Below are 18,433 nucleotides of genomic sequence, written 5' to 3'. Positions count from 1 at the left end.
AACACCCGAAAGTACTTGAGGTTGGGCTTGTTACCAGTGAGTATCTCATATGGAGTTTTGTTCAAGCCTTTGCAGAGATAGAGCCGATTGGATGCATGACATGCGGTGTTGATGGCTTCGGCCCAAAAGTTGTGTGGAGACTTGAACTCCGCCATCATGGTCCTTGCCGCATCCATCAACATCCAATTCTTCCTATCCTCTACACCATTTTGTTGAGGGGTGTAAGGTGCGGAATATTGATGCTTGATCTCCTCATCACTAAGAAACTCATCCAAGGTGTAGTTCTTGAACTCGATGCCGTTGTCACTTCTTATCGTTGAAATCTTTGCATTGTGTTGGCGTTGAGATTCATTTGCAAAGTCAATGACGGTTTCTTGGGTCTCACTCTTCCTCTTGAAGGAGTATACCCAAGTGTATCTTGAATAATCATCCACAATCACCAAGCAATACTTTCTACTCCCAAGACTATCAAAGGATGAAGGCCCAAAGATATCAAAGTGAAGGAGCTCCAAAGGCCTCTTCGAGTAAATGATAGTCGTGGGAGGGTGAGCCTTCTCATGTAGCTTTCCTTCGATACAAGCACTGCAAGCACGATCTTTGGCAAAACTGACATTTGTTAGTCCACGGACATGGTCCCCCTTGAGAAGATTTTGCAAAGATCTCATATTGACATGGGCTAAACGGCGATGCCAAAGCCATCCCATGTCAACTTTAGCCATTAGGCATGTCGCGGTCTTAGTGGATTGCTCCGAAAAGTTAATCACATAGAGACCGTTCTCAACATGCCCAACAAAGGCTACTTTAAGAGTCTTGCTCCACAAGAGGGCCACGGTATCAATATCAAAGAAAGTGACAAAGCCCATGAGTGCAAGTTGACGAATGGAAAGTAAATTGTATGCAAGGGACTCAGCAAGCGTGACTTTCTCGATCGTGAGATCATGAGAAATGACAACCTTGCCAAGTCCCAATACCTTAGAAGATGAGTCATCACCCCACTCGACATTGGTGGGCATAGATGGAATCTTGTGCACGTCCACCACCAAGTCCTTGCTTCCGGTCATATGATTAGTGGCTCCACTATCGAGCAACCATGATCCCCACCGGAAGCAAACACCTACAAGGGATCAATGCTTTGTTTTAGGTACCCATTTTGTAATGGGTCCTTTGATGTTGGTAACAAGGGTCTTAGGAACCCAAATAGACCATTCAATGTACTCATAAGGAGAACCAACAAATTTGGCATAGACATGCCCATCACTAGCACGGCACAACACATAAGAAGGGTTAAAGTCGTCAGCTTTGTTGGAAGGAGTGGCATTGCCCTTCTTGGCACCACCACCCTTCACATTGTTCTTCTTCTCCTTGGAAGCACCCTCTCCCTCCTTCACAAAAGTTTGCTTGAGAGGAGGAGGTCGTTTGGCCTTGTCATTCTTCTTCTTGTTCTTGGACTTGGGTGCAAACCCAATTCCCTCCTTGGCCACAACTTCCTTTTGATTGCTCAAAAGGTCATTGAGGTTCTTCTCACCTTGTATGCAAGACACAAGGCCTTTCTAAAGTTGCTCCTTCAACTTTGCATTCTCCTCCACAAGATGCACATGCTCACAACAAGGGTTAGTAGCATTTGCATTATCAATTAAGACCATATAAGGAAAAGTGGCCTTCTCCTTAGTTAGCTTCACTTGGAGTTGATTATGAGACTCTTTGAGGCTAGCATGAACACCCTTCAAGGCTTTGTGAGCCTTGTCGAGTATATCAAACTCCTCCTTGAGTCTAGCAAGATCAACCCCAAGTTTGGCCTTCCCGGGATTGAGCACATGAGATACAACAAGTGCATGATCAAGATCTTTCTTTAATTTAGCATGATCATCATTGTGTGACTCCTCAAGAGCCAAACGATGACCACGCTCTTCCTCAAGAGCATTAGAGAGATCCGATATCTCATCCACATAGTCACGGTTATGTCCCTCCATCTTAGAGATGGTGTCTTCGTGAGCCTCGATCATGTCATTAGCTTCACCAAGTTGTTCCAAGAGAGCAACAAAGTGCTTCTTGGATTTACCCATGAGCTTACTCATAAAAGACTCAAATTCATTTTCTTCCTCATTAGACCCCTCACTTTCATCAATGCAATCCGTCAAAGAGGGATTAGTAGTGATGGTAGTTTTGATGTTGGGGGTTACCTTGTTGGTGGCTTTGGCCATGAGGCACTTGGCGGTAATGTTCTCGTTGGGTGAGTCAAAGAGGGACACCCGTGGAGTTGTTGCAATGGCAACGGAGGCCATGGCAACCGTCTCACTGTCTTCATCATCGTCATCATCATCATTGTACTCTTCTTGTGCCACCAACCCCTTGGGAGGAGTCTTCTTGGTAAAGTTACTCTTGTTGGGGAAGGACTTGGCCTTGTCTTTTCGGACAAGCTTGCCACCATTGTCTTCCCTCTTCTCATATGGGCACTCCGCAAAAATGGCTCACATTGCCACAATTATAGTAAGTCCTCACACGTTGCTTGCCCTTCACGCCACTTGAGTTGTTCTTGTTGAAGTTGGGCCTTGTGTTCTTCTTGCTCCAAAATTGCCTTGAAGCGAGAGCCATGTGCTCATGATAAGCATATTTCGTATCTTCGGGGTTGCTCTCCTCTTCTTCCTCTTCGTCCTCTTCTTCCACACTAGCCTTGGCCTTCAAGGCAAGGTTGGTCTTTCTTTTCTCTTTGAGGATGCAACACCGCATTGTCGGCGGTCTTGTCCAAGATCCTCATAGCCACAAACTCATCCAACACTTCACTTGAGGACAAGGTGTGGAAGTCCGGCCTTTGACGGATGATGGAGGACATGGCCTTGTGGTAAGGCATCATGGCCTTGAGGAACTTGTGCTTGATCCAATTATCATTCGTATCCTTGCTCCCATGATCTTGGAGTGAGACCGCGAGAGTGGTTAATCTCCGGTAAAGCTCACGAGGTTATTCATCTTCATTCATTGCAAACTCATCGGCTTCATCTTGCACCACTTCATAGTTGGAGCGTTGAATGCTTGTGCTTCCCTTGTAAAGGGAAACAACATCGTGCCATGCTTCCTTGGCCATGGTGAAAGGTCGAAGATGTGCAATATCTTCGGATGGAATCGCATCTTGGATGATGAAGAGAGCATTCTCGTTGAATTGATGATCTGCGGCTTCTCTAGGGGTGAAGTTGCTTGGGTCATGCGGATAGAAACCTTGCTCAATGATTCTCCAAAGATTAGTATTGACATGATTTAAATGACGTTTAAAGCGATAGAACCAAGAGTCAAAATCCTCATTTTTCATAATCTTAGGAGGGGAACCCATGTGATTTAAATGAGTGGAGGGAACCGGTCCTCCATAAGTAAGAGGAGGTTCAACATGGGCAAAGATGTCGTTTCCACTTTTACCACTAGACAAAGGAACTTTATCACTAGGAGCTTCCCCCTTGTCGGAGTTAGCATCCATCACCTTGTTAGTGGGATCGACCACTTTCAACGGTGCGGTGGACAATTTAAGACCATCAAGAAAGTTCTTGAGCATGCCTTTGACCTCGACCATCATGGAGGTTTTCAATGTGTCCAAGGCCACCTTGAACTCCTCACGTGAGATCGAGGTTCCCCCATCGGCCATAGACGAGGACGGAATCACACCGGGGTGCGCCTCCTCACCGTCTATGGTGTCAACCATACTCTTCGGACGACAAAGTCCTTAATAAAGAGACGAGGCTCTGGTACCAATTGAAAGGATCGATATAGTTGACTAGAGGGGGGTGAATAGGCAACTAACAATTTTTAGCTTTTCTTTACCGATTTAAACTTTGCATCAAAGTAGGTTGTCTGGATATGCAACTAGGTGAGCAACCTATATGATGCAACAACAACAAGCAAGCAAAGGATGCAACACAATATAAGCTTGCACAAGTAAAGGTACGAAATAACCAAGAGAGGATCCGGTGAAGACGAGGATGTGTTACCGAAGTTCCTTCCCTTAGAGGGGAAGTATGTCTCCGTTGGAGCAGTGTGGATGCACAATGCTCCCCAAGAAGCCACTAGGGCCACCGTATTCTCCTCATGCCCTCACACAATGCGAGATGTCATGATTCCACTATTGGTGCCCTTGGAGGCGGCGACCAAACCTTTACAAACAAGGTTGGGGCAATCTCCACAACTTAATTGGAGGCTCCCAACGACACCACGAAGCTTCACCACAATGGAATATGGCTCCGCGATGACCTCAACCGTCTAGGGTGCTCAAACACCCAAGAGTTACAAGATCCGCAAGGGATTAGTGGGGGGAATCAAATTTCTCTTGGTGGAAGTATAGATCGGGGCCTTCTCAACCAATCCCTAGAAAATCAACAAGTTTGATTGGTTAGGGAGAGAGATCGGGCGAAAATGGAGCTTAGAGCAACAATGGAGCTTAGGGATGGAAGAGGTAGTCAACTCGGAGAAGAAGACTCCCCTTTTATAGTGATAGGACAAATCCAACCGTTATCCACTTACTCAGCCCGCGACGTGCGGTACTACCGCACCAGACATGTGGTACTACCGCAAGGGCCTGCGGTACTACCGCATGCGCGGCAGGAGTTAGACCAGCCCTAATGCGTTGAAGCAAAGAGCGGTAGAACCGCCGGAGCGGTACTACTGCTCCCCCTTGCGGTACTAAGAGCGGTAAACCCGCCGGAGCGGTACTACTGCTCCCCCTTGCGGTACTACTGCAAGGCAGGGTTTGTCTGGGCTGCGAAGGCACAGACAAATAAAAATACATATGTGGCTACTTCCGCTAAGTATCAATCTGTGCAAAACTCCAACACAGTACTACCGCATACGGGGAGCGGTACTACCGCGTAGGGTGCGGATGTAAAAAATTACATTCGCCCCTACTTCCGCTCGTGTTGTTGTGCCCGGCCAGAGGCCACGGTACTACCGTGCCCGAGGAGCGGTACTACCGCAAGGGCCTGCGGTACTATCGTGACCCTGGCCGGTACTACCGTGGGCCACTGTGGTACTACTGCTCCCATGAGCAGTACTACCGCATGCCGCAGCACAACAGACACTAGGAGTCCTTCATTTTGCAGAGACACGGATAAATGGTGGTTGCTCCAAAGGTGCAAAGGAAAGGGGGTGCAAAAGGAATAGACGTGTACGTGATGATTCCACCCAAACCTTTCCAACGCAGACCCCCTCTTAATAGTACAGCTTTCCTACGACTCAAATCCACCGGAAAAAAACGTAGGGAAAACTCTGTCTTCACTAGACTCCGAGGGGCAACGAATCGTCTTGTGCCTAAATCATGAGATATCTGAAATGCTCAATGCACACGATTAGTCCACAAATGCATTGCCATCAATCACCAAAACCACTTAGGGATAAAAATGCCCTTACACATGGAACAATCAAAAATTGTAGATACGTTGGAGACGTATCAGGTATTCCTCCGGTATCCGTGAGTTGCATAATCTCATAGTCGAAGGAATAAATATTTGACATGAAGAAAGCAATAGCAATACACTGAACGATCATTATGCTAAGCTAACGGATGGGTCTTGTCAGTCACATCATTCTCCTAATGATGTGATCCCGTTATCAAATGACAACACATATCTATGGTTAGGAAACCTTAACCATCTTTGATCAACGAGCTAGTCTAGTAGAGGCTTACTAGGGACACCGTATTTGTCTATGTATTTACACATGTATTTAAGTTTCCGGTCAATACAATTCTATCATGAATAATAAACCTTTATCATGAATAAGGAAATATAATATAAAATAATAACTTTATTATTGCCTCTAGGGCATATTTCCTTCAAGAGGTGAGGTACAAGCTCATGTTGCATGCGCAAAAAGAAAGGATGGACCGAAATAGGGTGAACACCAAGTAGCTAATTGAGAGCAACAAGTTGGCAATTGGGAGAGAGACGATAGAGTTGGAGAAGAAGAAAACTTTGTTTCGAATGGGAGCTCGAGAAGGTCCAGACCTTTGGATCAATAGAGATTGAGATGGAGAGGTTGCAACTTGCTCGAGACACGGAGGATTCGAGGATAATGTTGACAGACACAAGCCTCTTGGATGAGTAAGCAAGAAAATGGCTTGTCAGAAAAAAGAAGATCAACGAATGTAGGGAGTACGAGGCGGCGCGAATGGGGATGGCTGCAACGGAAGCAAAACGGGTGGACGCAGAGCAGGCGGCAAGGATGGCCGCGGTGGAGCAGGTGGCTCGGATGGCGTCTGATGAGTGATCCGTCACGCTCGGACTTGAATTTCATTTTGGCATGTCTAGTGTTGAACTATGATTTACTTTGCTTTGTTGCATTTGTTGAACTGATGAATTGTGACGAATTTTTGTTATATGATCCATGTGCATGGATTTGAGGGTTTACATTTAAAGCGTGCGACTGCCCAGCATGCGGTACGGCGGGCCATCCAGCACTGTTCGTGGTCGCGTCCGGACGTGTGCGCGAGCGTTTAAGGAGCCCGATTTACCAAGCCCGGTTGTATACGCTCTAAGCTCTAACGGAATCCGAAGAACTTTTTTTACATGAATCAGTCCATGCTCTAAAGGAATGGAAAGAACTTTTTTTTACATGAATCAGGAGGCTTTTTTTGCGGGTGAAGGATAACCTTTTTTTTAAGAACCTTTAATACGACTAGTAATAATGTACGTGCAATGCATGTTTATATTAGGTAGGATATTAGTTGCACGTTATATTAGGTAAGATATATCTGTTGCATGTTGGTATTTGGTAAGATATCAATTACTTTTTCGCGGGAATGGTAGGATATTAATTACATGACAGATTTTATGGGATAACGTTGAGTCAAAATGTGTTTATAACCAATGGCAGTGGTGGGTAATTAAAGCGTTAAATATGTTTGGTGCTCAACATTGAAGCGATTTCAACCGCTAGATAATATAATTTGACGGTCGTGATGGTTTGGATCTGCCCCTTTGGGTCTTTTTATATTGGTATAGACTAGTGGCATCATTGGTCTTGTTCTCGCGTTCCGTGTGTTTGTTGTGTGAAAATTACTCCGTCCATTTTTTAGATAGAGAATTTCCCAGCTCTCGTAATTTATGTGCTAGCCGGTGTTTTGCATGGTTTATCCGTTCGTGCCACTTGTCAAAAAAGAATGAAGAAGCCGGTGTCACAGATTTGATGTTGCCATGCTACATATTCCATCGAGCATGCAACGGTTTTGTACTCTTGCTGCTAGTACATCCTCGCTGAAGATCTCCATCAGAAAACAATCTTTGCCCAAGGCAGGAATTTCCGAAATCCATGGCACATAGCTCAACTTCAAGGTTCTACTGATGGGAAGATGATTAGAGCAGAAAATCCAGGCCCCAGCAGCTGCTATCAAGAAGCTGCTTTCCGAGTCTAGGACGGGGTCCCTCCACACGCAGAATTGAAGCTCCAAAGTACAGGTGCACACGCAAAAGCTCAAAGCATGGCATGTGCCGGCACAGGGCCCTTTCCCTTCTCCTCCACCCGGAGAATAAAAGGCATTCAATGTTTTGCTCCATGAGCAACAGTGACCCAACGTTACGGGGCATGAACATGTGTGGGGCGGGGGAATGCATCTAGTAGTAATCTCCCATCACCTATACTGCTATACACGCCACTGTAACAAGTGACATGGTTTGATTACAGTTACAATCACATATCGTTTTCTTGGGTAAGATGAGAAATAGCAGGGACATGGCATCACAGCTCGATCATCGTTTTGCAGGCATCTCGTCTCATTTTTGTTTTGATTTCTGTACACCGCCCCCACTGTTGCCAACAAATCATGAGATTTACTGGAACACAATTTGTTCAGTTACATACAGGGGATAGATCCCATCGACGAGATCTATGAGCTACAGCGCCGTGCCGTCCATTCGCTGGTACTCACACTTCATTGCCACAAAGGTTTTTAATATTTACAAAGCTCGTAGTACCGAATATAGATGAGCTCTTAATGGTGAAGCAGAGATGAATGCAGGCTGTCCCGCTCACTTGGAGAGCAGCCCAAAGTAGGGATTCTCCATGGCAGACGCGATCTCGACCCCCGCCGCGTTGAGGAGCGCCACGTCGGCCTTGCCCCTCGGCATGACCAGGTAGCTGTTGTTCCTGAGCTTCTGGAACCCGCACAGCTCCAGGAACTCTACGCCGCCTTGCAGATTACCCACCCTGTCCTGTTAAACAGCAGGGGTTGAGGATGAGGCGGCTTTCTGAACTAAAGAGCCATACGTAGCATATGGGAACTAAATAGCCGATACTTTCCCCGTAGCGTTCTCCAGTTACCTTGAAAACAGGGTTGCTTAGTCGAATCCTCCTGAACCTCTCCTCTTCTGGGTTCTTTACTATGTTGGCGACTATCTTCAGCAATATTTGGAATGCTCTTTTCACTCTAGCGTTGTCATCCTATAAATAGAGTGGCAACCGACACGTCAGATGGTTTCTGGCATCCCCATAACACAAGGGGTTATTGCGCTATACAGCTTCATTCTGCATGTCTTGCACAAGCACTCAAGCAGACTGCTGAATTCTACTCCCTCCATTCCTAAATATAAGTCTTTTTAGAGATTTCAATATGGACTACATCGGGAGCAAAATGAGTGAATCTACACTCTGAATATGTCTATATACAAACCATGTAGTCTGTATTGAAATCTCTAAAAAAGACTTATATTTAGGAACGGAGGAAGTATTAGAGTGCTGATGTTAGACCGTTGCGAACAAAATGGAAGGCCCAGTTCCAGACTATAAAAGATAAGCTAAAAAAATAAAACAACCTAAAAGAGCACATGATGCAGAAACTAAGCATCCTGGTGTGCAAACAGGCTAGTTTCAGTTATCTGCATCGACAGAAGTCGTACAGCCGCATTTGTGTGAAATAGTAATCAAGATTGATGCGGCAGAGCGTAGAAGGTTCATTGTGTTAATTGTGCAAAACAGACAACAACTCCATGTATCATAAATCATAACTGCAGGATGATCACTTTACCTTGTGATTCTTTTTCAGAGTTCGTAGGCAATCTCTCAATTGTTCTGATGTTACAACTGGTTCAATAGGTTTTACCTGAGCAGTCAAAAAAGAGTGAGGAATGTGTTTGGTTGGTTTTGCTCATGTAATATAGTACTATGGGGAACTTTAGACCTTTGCGAGAGTTACTATCGGAGCTGATGCTACTGTATTTTCCCGTGGCAAACCAAGCCCTCTCCTTCTTTCTGCCTGCATACAGGAAAATAATTTAAGACTTTTCAGCAGTCCAACAAGCAATGCAGTATCTCGCTGAAAGTCCGAAAGTTCCGCAGAAAAATAGTGGCTAATGAGTAAACACAAGAAAATTCTCACTCTGATCATGTAGGAAATATTGATTGCACTCTACTGATAATATTGCCATGAGTAGACTGAATTGATAATTATATGGTAGGCTTGCTCCATTGCAAGGAGACCAAATTTGATTAGTTGAAATTCAAAGGCATTCACACAAAAAAAGGATGTATTGTTGCATGTAGATGTGGGTCTGTGGAGAGATATAGACATATAGGGTAACATTATTGATGTGGAAACCCAAGAAGCAACTGTAAGGAGTGCATGGAATTCATTGACCATTGTCCTATAAAAATTGAATTCAAAATAACAGACGGAATGAAACATCAAAGTTTCAAAATATTAGTTAGTTTAGATTCAATGGGACCTTATCATCCTCTATACGCTGACGGATTCTCTCTCTTGCTCTTTTCTCCTCCTCTTGTTCTGCTTTTCGACTTTCCATCATGCTGTATTGAACAAAATATTGTTTCCATGAGAACATTTGAGTTGGAAATAGCAGATGTGAGTTGCCTACGAAACCCACCGTTTTCTTTGATTTTCTTCAAGAGTCCGTTTTGCTTCGATAACATCTTTAGCAGCTTGAATCCTCTCCCTCTTTAGAAAAACAACAAATAAATTCCACATTTAAGATAATGCTCATAGGATATGTAAAACAGCCTAACAAATACTTTTGACAAAAATATCACAATACTAGCACAGAGCTGATCTTCATTGACAATAGTAAGTTTTACTTTCTATCATCCTCTAGCATGTACTGTAACATTTAGTGGAAAGTAAGGATGTGTCATCGTTGACTCTTTTTGTTGCAAACCAAAATCAATGGTGTTCATATTTATATAGCATGACATCATTTTTTAACAAGCTACTACTTCTGCATCCAGTATGCAACACAAAAGTGCAAAAATGATGGTGGACAAGCGACAGGTTACAACAAAGAGACTTTGACATCCAAACGGAGAACAGTGCAGGCCAACATGAGCTTATTGCATGATAGCTGCTATGGTGAGATATGATAAATACAACTACAGCAAAACACATTCTAGCTCTTCCCTGCTGCAGTGTTATGGTTTTTACTTCTTAATAGCATTGAAATATTGTCAGACCTTATCCTCCTGAAGTTGATTTCTGATTCTCCCTCGTGCTTTTTCTTCCTCGTCACGCTTTGACTTATGTAGTGCTAAAACCCTGCAATGTACGAGGGTTGCAGTCTACCAGGAATGGTAAACAAAATGCTCGCCAGACAACATATATTCAAAACAGGTACAAACCTCTTTCTATCCTCTTCCTCATGTTCATTGGCATTGAGTTCTCTTTCCACCTCTGAAGTCTCCTGATAAAAAAAATTGGGTGTGACAAAAGATTATGAACTATAAACACTAGCTCGGATTAGGTGAGGCATAAAGACAAAATGCTGGTGAAGTGGCAGCCTGGCAGGTGGCTGAGATGCGGTACCTACTAGTCAACATTTTACGACAATATTTACATTATGTAAGCATACCGGAACAATGACAAAAGAAAACGTCTGCACTTTTATCTCATTTACAGACATAATATTTTTAGTTCAATGTGCTATGAGTAATCCTTCGTTGAAACTGAGGTTGTGAGTTAAAAACAGAGGAAACGAATTGATGTAAATTTCAGCTTGGTTACTTTTTCCAATAGTGATTAGGCAGGTTCAAGTCCTCCATGAATGACAAAAAGACTTAACCATAACATACTAACATGACAAGAAAGGACTGAGATATCAAAAATTACGAAGAAATGTTTAGGTAGCACCTTCTGACTTCCAGCTGTAGTTTGCTCTTCTGGTTTTCTCGCCTGGGCATGGGTCCTACAAGACAACCATGCTCAATCCCATGATTATTATGCAACAGCATAGCAAATAAAAAAAATACCGACATGTGTTGAGTTACTTGGAGTAGATAAGCTTCTCATGAATGCATATTCTCCATCGGTAGTCCGTAAATCGTAATAATAACCCTCTGTTTCTTTTTGTGAGGTACCCATGCATTCCAAGATTCAAGCTTGACCAAGAGACGAACAATTATATAAACAATATGTAGGTTACGTGACACAAAACTGACACCGTTAGATCTGTATTCAAAAGCATTTTGCCTGCGGTGGCGTTGTGTGTGTTGTTCGGTTGGTACCTTGATAACCTTGTGCTCGGTGGTTGCTTTATTTATAAAGCGGGGCGAAAGCCTTTTTCGGTAAAGCATTTTGCAAAGCTTGTTTTAAATGCATGGAAGCCTTGCAAAAAACAGAGGGAGTAAGCATTTAAGTCTTACACATGACTTGCCTTATTCAACAACTTTTGGTCATTAGTAGCTTCCATTTTACCAGTGCATGAAATTAGACTGTTAAATGTAGCAAGTGCTCAGGCTTAATGGCAAATTTCCCCAGATCAGCTATTTTATTTTGTAAAAAAGGAAGGAAAATATAAAAAAGGTCATTTCCTCCCTTGAGCTATCCCCAACACGACACCTTTTTCCATTAAGCACTGCAGAGACTCTTAAGAGTTTGCTCACTGATGTGTTAGGTTGATATAGCAGGCTGACACACATAAATGTAAAATGCTGCGGATTATCAAGTGCAGACTTCCAGATGGTTGGCAGGATAGCTATTGAACAGTGATTTGTGCTCCAATTCCACAAAATAACACATGATATTTTCCTATTGAGTTTTATTCAACAACCAGTACATTCAAAAGGCCGGTGATGTGGAGTCGAGAGGGCAGCAATTTTTCTCTCGAAATTGCAACAGCCAGTCAAGTGCCCAAACTCATGGCAGTGCTGATATCATATTTTGATTTATTGAGTTTATACAACAACCAGTTCATCTAAGAACTTAGACCCTTAGATTAAGGCGAGTAATATTTTCCTGCTTTCTTTTCTATAACATTCTGGAAAAAACTAACCTCATTCCTTGAACGCTGTTTCTCACTTCGCTTGATGTGTCACCACATTCAATGCTGATTTCTCTTGAAACCTAAAACATACAAAGGAGTACCAAGAAATCAGAACAGGAGGTTTGAAAAAAGTGTTTGACATGACAATGCAGATATGTAGACTGTAGACATAAAATAAAGGAACTATATTGGAGAGTTTGTCTAGCTCTACAGAGCATTAGGTTACAGACTAGACAACTAAACTGCTACACAGACATGCACTGACATGCAAGTTGCTTCAGAATTAAGTATTTAACAGAATCGGAAAAGGTTTTATGCTGGAATCTCAGGGAAAACAATTCACAGCTATATATTTAGAGGATAGCACTGTTGAGGATATCAAGTGAGTGTAGAATAAGCCACATCAGAACAGATTTCTGTTAACAAATCACGATTGCACAAGAAAACCTACCAATGGTAGCTGATCAATGTCTGGGTCACTTTCATGTTCCAGAAGCCAATTTATCGCAGATTCAAGATTGGAATTACCTGACAAGGACAGTGGATTATTTCTACAGTTCATTCAGCTAGATATAGAAGAAAAACATGTTTACAAAAAAACGTGTCGCCCTATCTCTGCAGTTAAATAATTACTTTGAACTTTCAAGAAACACAAATAGTAAGAAGGTTCGGTTGTCAGTACAAATATAATTGGTGAGGCCATAGAACCAGATGACCTATTGTGGTATGATTGATGGATTGTCCGCCTGACTATGATAGAAAGATCCTGTAATACAAGAACATTACCTTCTAAGCCCATTTGAAACAGACGTACCAGAATAATGAAGTGCCCTAATTGAACGAACGGCGGGGAATCCCATAACTTCAAGTTCACCAAGCATTTTCTTGTCAACTTGTGGGACAGCCATCGCTAGAAGTATATGGTAAGAATAAGAGCATGCCAATTGCCACATGATATTGAATAGACAGCACAAACCATTACAAAATACAGGCAAAGTCATCCCCATGGTTTTGTATAATTTCAGCGTATTTCTAAGAGAGAGAGATATATGATAATGTGTCTCTTTTATGTCCAACTGAGGTTACCACATTCTGCAATTTAAGATATGCAACCTGCTGATATGCTGAACTTAACCATTATCTGTTGGCATTAATAATTATACTTGATAGAACTGGTGAACCGCAAACTGCCACATGAGTATAAGCTAGAACTACAGGCCATAATGGCTCAATTATGACAGTTTGCATAATTTTGCATAAGATGTCTGCAGAGTAGAAAGAGGGAACAAAGGAACACATAGAATCCAAGTAGTTTGAAGTACTTCAGTTTGTCGATGCATTGAAACTTTGAAAACAACCTGGTAAATTAAATTAATATGAGAAATTCTTACCTTTCAAAGTTGTCTCCTCGCCTTGTAACTTTGTAGCCAAGGTGGTGTACAATCCTCTATAAGTAGGGGGTATGAAGCAATGCGTTACTGCAAATGGAGAGGGGCATCAGAAAATTATCTGAGGAGGATTAGAGCTTTGCTTTGTCTGTACTTCATTCTTTTCTTGTCTTCCCCAAGGGTTTTCTGGAAACTCAGGTGACTTCTTTCTTCTTCCAGTTACTTATTCCTTCCTTCCTACTTAGGGTTTTCCTCTTGAATCAACACCCTATGCTCACAGTTCCTTCATTTGGACAAACTCATAAAACATGAATACAGAACTCAGTTAGACAGTAATACAACGACAACAACAACAAAGCCTTTAGTCCCAAACAAGTTGGGGTAGGCTAGAGGTGAAACCCATAAGATATCGCGACAAAAGGGCAGCCCGGTGCATGTAGCTCCCGCTTGCGCAGGGTCCGGGGATGGGTCCGACCACTTTGGGTCTATTGTACGCAGCCTTTACCTACATTTCTGTAAGAGGCTGTTTCCAGGACTTGAACCCGTGAACTCAGTTAGACAGTAATCAAAATGTAAAATTATAACTTCAGTGTACTTCAGGCATTTGACAGTGATCATCAACATCCAGTTAACCCACATGGCCCACAGAACATGTCAGCATTCCCTTATAAATTTAGTACATTAATTGGAAATGAACTAAACAAAGAACAAAAATAAATTTATCCAATCAAGTTGGTATGCCTGGCAAGTCATGAATACATATGATATTGTACAGAGCATTGTCAAAAAGGTTAAATGAATTCGAGTCCAGGGCTGTGATAAAAGAACAATTTGTTTTACATAATAAAAGTTTCCATGATCAAGACTACAAGAAAATGATTCAACTCCTAGACTGAACTTTTCTTTACCACCTGATCTTGGTGACAACTGTCCTGCCCTCCAGAAACTAATACTAGCACATTCTTTTCTCAAGAAAGATTACATGAGCTGGGGATGAAACTATTAAGCCTATGGACATGAAAAAATCTAGACAAACATTGGAGATAAATGGAACAATGTTGAGCACAAGAAGCTGAACTAACATACATATTTGCACAGTTTTGATTGGAGCACTCCTGTGTAATTTTTTACGAGGGGAAAATGGGAAATATTTTACAACCAGCTGTCTAAGGTTAGATTGCTTAGTAATGACAATGTTTTCATCAAACAAACAAAACATCATAAGGCAAATATGTGCATATTCATAGTTATAATGACTCCTGTTAGATTTTGAAACAAATGCAGGATTTTGCTGCCCATCAGTGCAAGCTTTGATTTGGATACTTCACGGAAGAAGAAGGTGCTGCACGGCCATTATAGACATGACAAGATTTTTGGTTTCCAGATATTTGCTTGAAGCTGGCTTAGCTAAAAAATGAAAAGAATACTAAACACTATAAAAATGAAAAATAACTCAAATTTCCGTTTTTTGGACAGTGTGAGTGGGGGGTGGAATAATCTCAGTAAAGAACGAAATATGAGAATTCAAGGCAAGGTCTTCTTCTGTGAGACGTGCTTTATCCGGTTTACTGCTAAAAGTGGAAGAAGGGAACTCATAGAAGGAGTCAAGGCTATGAACATGGTATTTCAGGGAAGGTTGCATATCAATGAGAGCTGATAGATCATTATCCACATGAACAGTACATATTAGTAATCTTATCAGAAGTGAACCCACAGGATGCATCATCAATTACAGAGTTCCATTTTAACGCTTTAGCCTATTACTACTGGTATAATATGTCACAGCATGGCCAGTGCAATATTATCAACAGGAACAATAGCATTTCTCAGGCACTGCTGGTGTGGCTGCTGGAATGAATAATTCAGTAATCATCACCCAGTGTATGGTGGTAATACCTCAAACCCTACTGTTTGTAAAACCTGCGACTAAATATTATCTCCAATGTTATTTCCAGGCATCACCCTGCGTTAGACTGGCCATCACTCCTGACTATACATGAATCTCAAGAAGGATAGGAACTATTCCCGAGCACTGAAATGTACTCATTGATGCGCCGATGTTTCTCCTCCAGCGTCACTATCATCTCATCAGCAGCTTCATTGATCATCCTTGGAAGGTACCTTTCCATCCCCTCGAACCACTCCTGCAATGTAATAGTGTCCAGGCTGCTTCTCCCAGCATGCTTCTCACCCTTCTCATCATCCTCTAACTCTCCTCCGCTGTTAACTACTTCCATCTTTCCATTCTCCGCCTCTCCTCCACCTTCATTTATCTCCCTACCCCCGTTGTGAGAAGCAGTGAACTCAGTATTGGTCATCCCTTTTGGCGCTCTACGTACCAGCCCTCTCTGAGCAACAGGCACTTCCTCCAATGCATTTGCAGTCCCTTCCACTTCTTCATCCCCAGCCTCCTCCTCCTCCTCAAGAACAGCCTTCCTTGCACGAGCCCTTGTGACCCTTCCCTGGACCCTTCTGGACCTTGTCTTTGGAGGCAGCGGTGGAAGAGCAACCGTCGTTGCAACCTCCCTACCATCGCGGCATGTCACCACCCCGGCGTCCTCCTTCCCCTCATCTCCTTTCTCCGGTTCAGAGGGCTCAGCCTTCTTCCTCTTCCCACCATGTGTTGCCACCGCGGCCTTCTCCTCTTTCTGTTCATCTGCAGTCTCCAGTTCAGGGGACTCCACAGAATTCTTCCTCTTCCTGCAGCGTGTTGCCACCGCGGCATTCTCCTCTTTCTGTTCATCTGCCTTCTCCAGTTCAGGGGACTCCACAGCCTTCTTCCTCTTCCTGCCGCGTGTTGCCACCGCAGCCTTCTCCTCTTTCTGTTCATCTGCCTTCTCCAGTTCAGGGGGCTCCACAACCTTCTTCCTCCTACCGCAGAGTGTCGCCACTGCGGCCTCCTCCATCTCTTCCTTACCCGCTTCGAGGGACTCCGCTCTAGCCACCTTCTTCCGTCCGCCACCACGTGTAACTACCCGGTGGCTCTCTTCCTCCACCACTACTGCCGCTGCATCCGGCCCTCCCTTCTCAGTTTCGGAGGGTTCCAACGCCGCCGCCGCCCTCGTCCCCACCATCTTCCGTGTGCTCAGGCGGGTGACGGATGGGGTCGGCTTCTCCTCCGCCACCGCCACCGCCGCCGCGCGGCGCGAGGAGCGCCTAGGACCGGGTTTCACATCCGAATCAGGTGCGATGGACACGGCGAGCACGGTGGACTGACCGAGGATGATTAGGTCCCCGTGGGAGAGGGGGGCGGGGACGGAGGGCAGGAGGCGGGCGCCATTGATGAAGGTGCCATTGGAGGAGCCGAGATCGGACACGGCCCAACGGGACGCGGGAGGCGGGAGGAACTCGATGGTGAGGTGGCGCTGCGACGCGCCCACGTCGCGCACGGAGAGGTCGTTGCCGGAGGCGACGCGGCCGACGCGGAGCGCGGCGCCCGCGCGGCATCGCCGGGTCTCTCCCTCGCGCGGGCCCTTCTCCACCGCCAGGGTGAGCACCGGCGGCGGAGCGGCCATTGGGGGCAAGTGGGAGGCCTTTTTTTCTGTTTGAACTTTGGGAGGCCTTTCTGAACTTGCTGCGATACTTCCGCTTCAGAATGAGGAGGTATTTTTCCTAGATCCAGTTTCGGGGTTACTCTTTGTAAAGTGAGTTTAGTTAGGCCCTCCACTATGTAGGCCAAAACCGATGCTAAATTCACTTTTTAAACATTTGGCACCGATGCCTTACATAGCTCAGCCGATGCCAAATAAAAATTTCAGGGCATCGATTCCTTTACTTGCTCCGACGCCATATTTCGTTGAGGCAATAAATTAGGCAGCCACTGTACTTTTTGCATGCGAGGCACCACCGGCGAGACACTGCTTTGAGCTGATATATTACTAGTTTATACGTAGGTGGGCCAGAGGTGGATGGGTGCCAAATCCTTCACGTTGTGGTGCCGGTGCTAAACTTTTTACATTTGGCATCGAAGTGTATGTGGCAAACTTTTTAAATTTCTGGCACCGAACACATAGTGGAGGGCCTTGTGGAACTCCAACGCTCCCACTCATTTCATCTGCGCTTGTCTATTTGGATTAAAACGAACATAAAAGTCGGTCTAACGCGTGTTATGCATCGATCTAAACGGACGAGCGTCCGTTTTTCGTCCGTCACGCGACTCATTCCCAATCCAAATTTGGACTTCGTTTGTGTCGGCGCGGACATAAAACAGACGCACGGGACGTCCGCGTACTCCTCCCTCCAGCTCGCCAGTCGACGGTACAGCCACCCTCATTTCCCTCTCTTTCCCAAAAATCTCCCGCCCGCTTGCCATGGACGACGTGCCGATCCTTGACGCCGCCTCCGGCCTCGCCTCCCTCGCCTCCTCTGGCATTGCCTTCGTCCTCTGGCCTTGCCTTCGTCGCCCCCACCAAGGCCAAGCCCGACGCCACCCGCAAAACGGCGGCGCCGACCAAGAAGAAGCCGTTGACGAACGAGCGGTAGGTCGTGCAGTCGGCCAAGAGGAAGGGCCGGAGGCACGCTCAGGAACGCAAGCTCGAAGCCGCATCCGCCGCTGCACAGGAAGAGAACATCGACAGATTCACTGCCGCAACGAGGAAGGCCCTGCTCTACCTAGGGTTAACCCATGCCAGCACGGGCTCGTCGGCCTTTCCCCGTGTGCCACTGCCAGATTCGTCGTGCATGTCTGCCACGCCGCCGATTCCCGGCTTCCATCCCTACTCGCAAACTCCATTCTCTCGGGAATTGCTCGCCAGAGGTGAGCGTGGTGGCGTCGGCCGCTCCCGCGCCCATGCCCATCGATCTCAACGCCAC

The 18,433-nt window shown here is 44.8% G+C and overlaps 1 protein-coding gene across 2 annotated transcripts; it reads right to left on the bottom strand.

The window, feature by feature from the left end:
* Positions 1 to 7,742: 7,742 nt before the first annotated feature.
* LOC119327880 (UBX domain-containing protein 1-A-like) lies at positions 7,743 to 13,750 on the bottom strand. Of its 2 annotated transcripts, XM_037600951.1 has the most exons (13): positions 13,625 to 13,750; positions 13,048 to 13,143; positions 12,685 to 12,761; positions 12,243 to 12,313; positions 11,102 to 11,156; positions 10,594 to 10,655; positions 10,429 to 10,510; positions 9,849 to 9,919; positions 9,690 to 9,771; positions 9,146 to 9,220; positions 8,993 to 9,067; positions 8,290 to 8,409; positions 7,743 to 8,180 (listed from the first exon to the last, which is right to left on the bottom strand). In XM_037600951.1, the coding sequence occupies exons 2-13, from the start codon at positions 13,139 to 13,141 to the stop codon at positions 7,998 to 8,000; spliced, it is 1,047 nt and encodes a 348-aa protein (XP_037456848.1). In that variant the 5' UTR covers positions 13,142 to 13,143; positions 13,625 to 13,750; the 3' UTR covers positions 7,743 to 7,997. The 2 variants fall into 2 exon arrangements, with proteins under 2 accessions (XP_037456848.1, XP_037456849.1); XM_037600952.1 differs by lacking the exons at positions 12,243 to 12,313; positions 12,685 to 12,761; positions 13,048 to 13,143; positions 13,625 to 13,750 and adding an exon at positions 11,239 to 12,213.
* Positions 13,751 to 18,433: the final 4,683 nt, after the last annotated feature.

The sequence above is a fragment of the Triticum dicoccoides genome, chromosome 7A (assembly GCF_002162155.2).
Source record: "Triticum dicoccoides isolate Atlit2015 ecotype Zavitan chromosome 7A, WEW_v2.0, whole genome shotgun sequence".
Classification (NCBI taxonomy): Eukaryota; Viridiplantae; Streptophyta; class Magnoliopsida; order Poales; family Poaceae; genus Triticum; species Triticum dicoccoides.
Note: the sequence above shows the minus strand (reverse complement) of the source record. Positions and strands in the feature narration are given on the sequence as shown.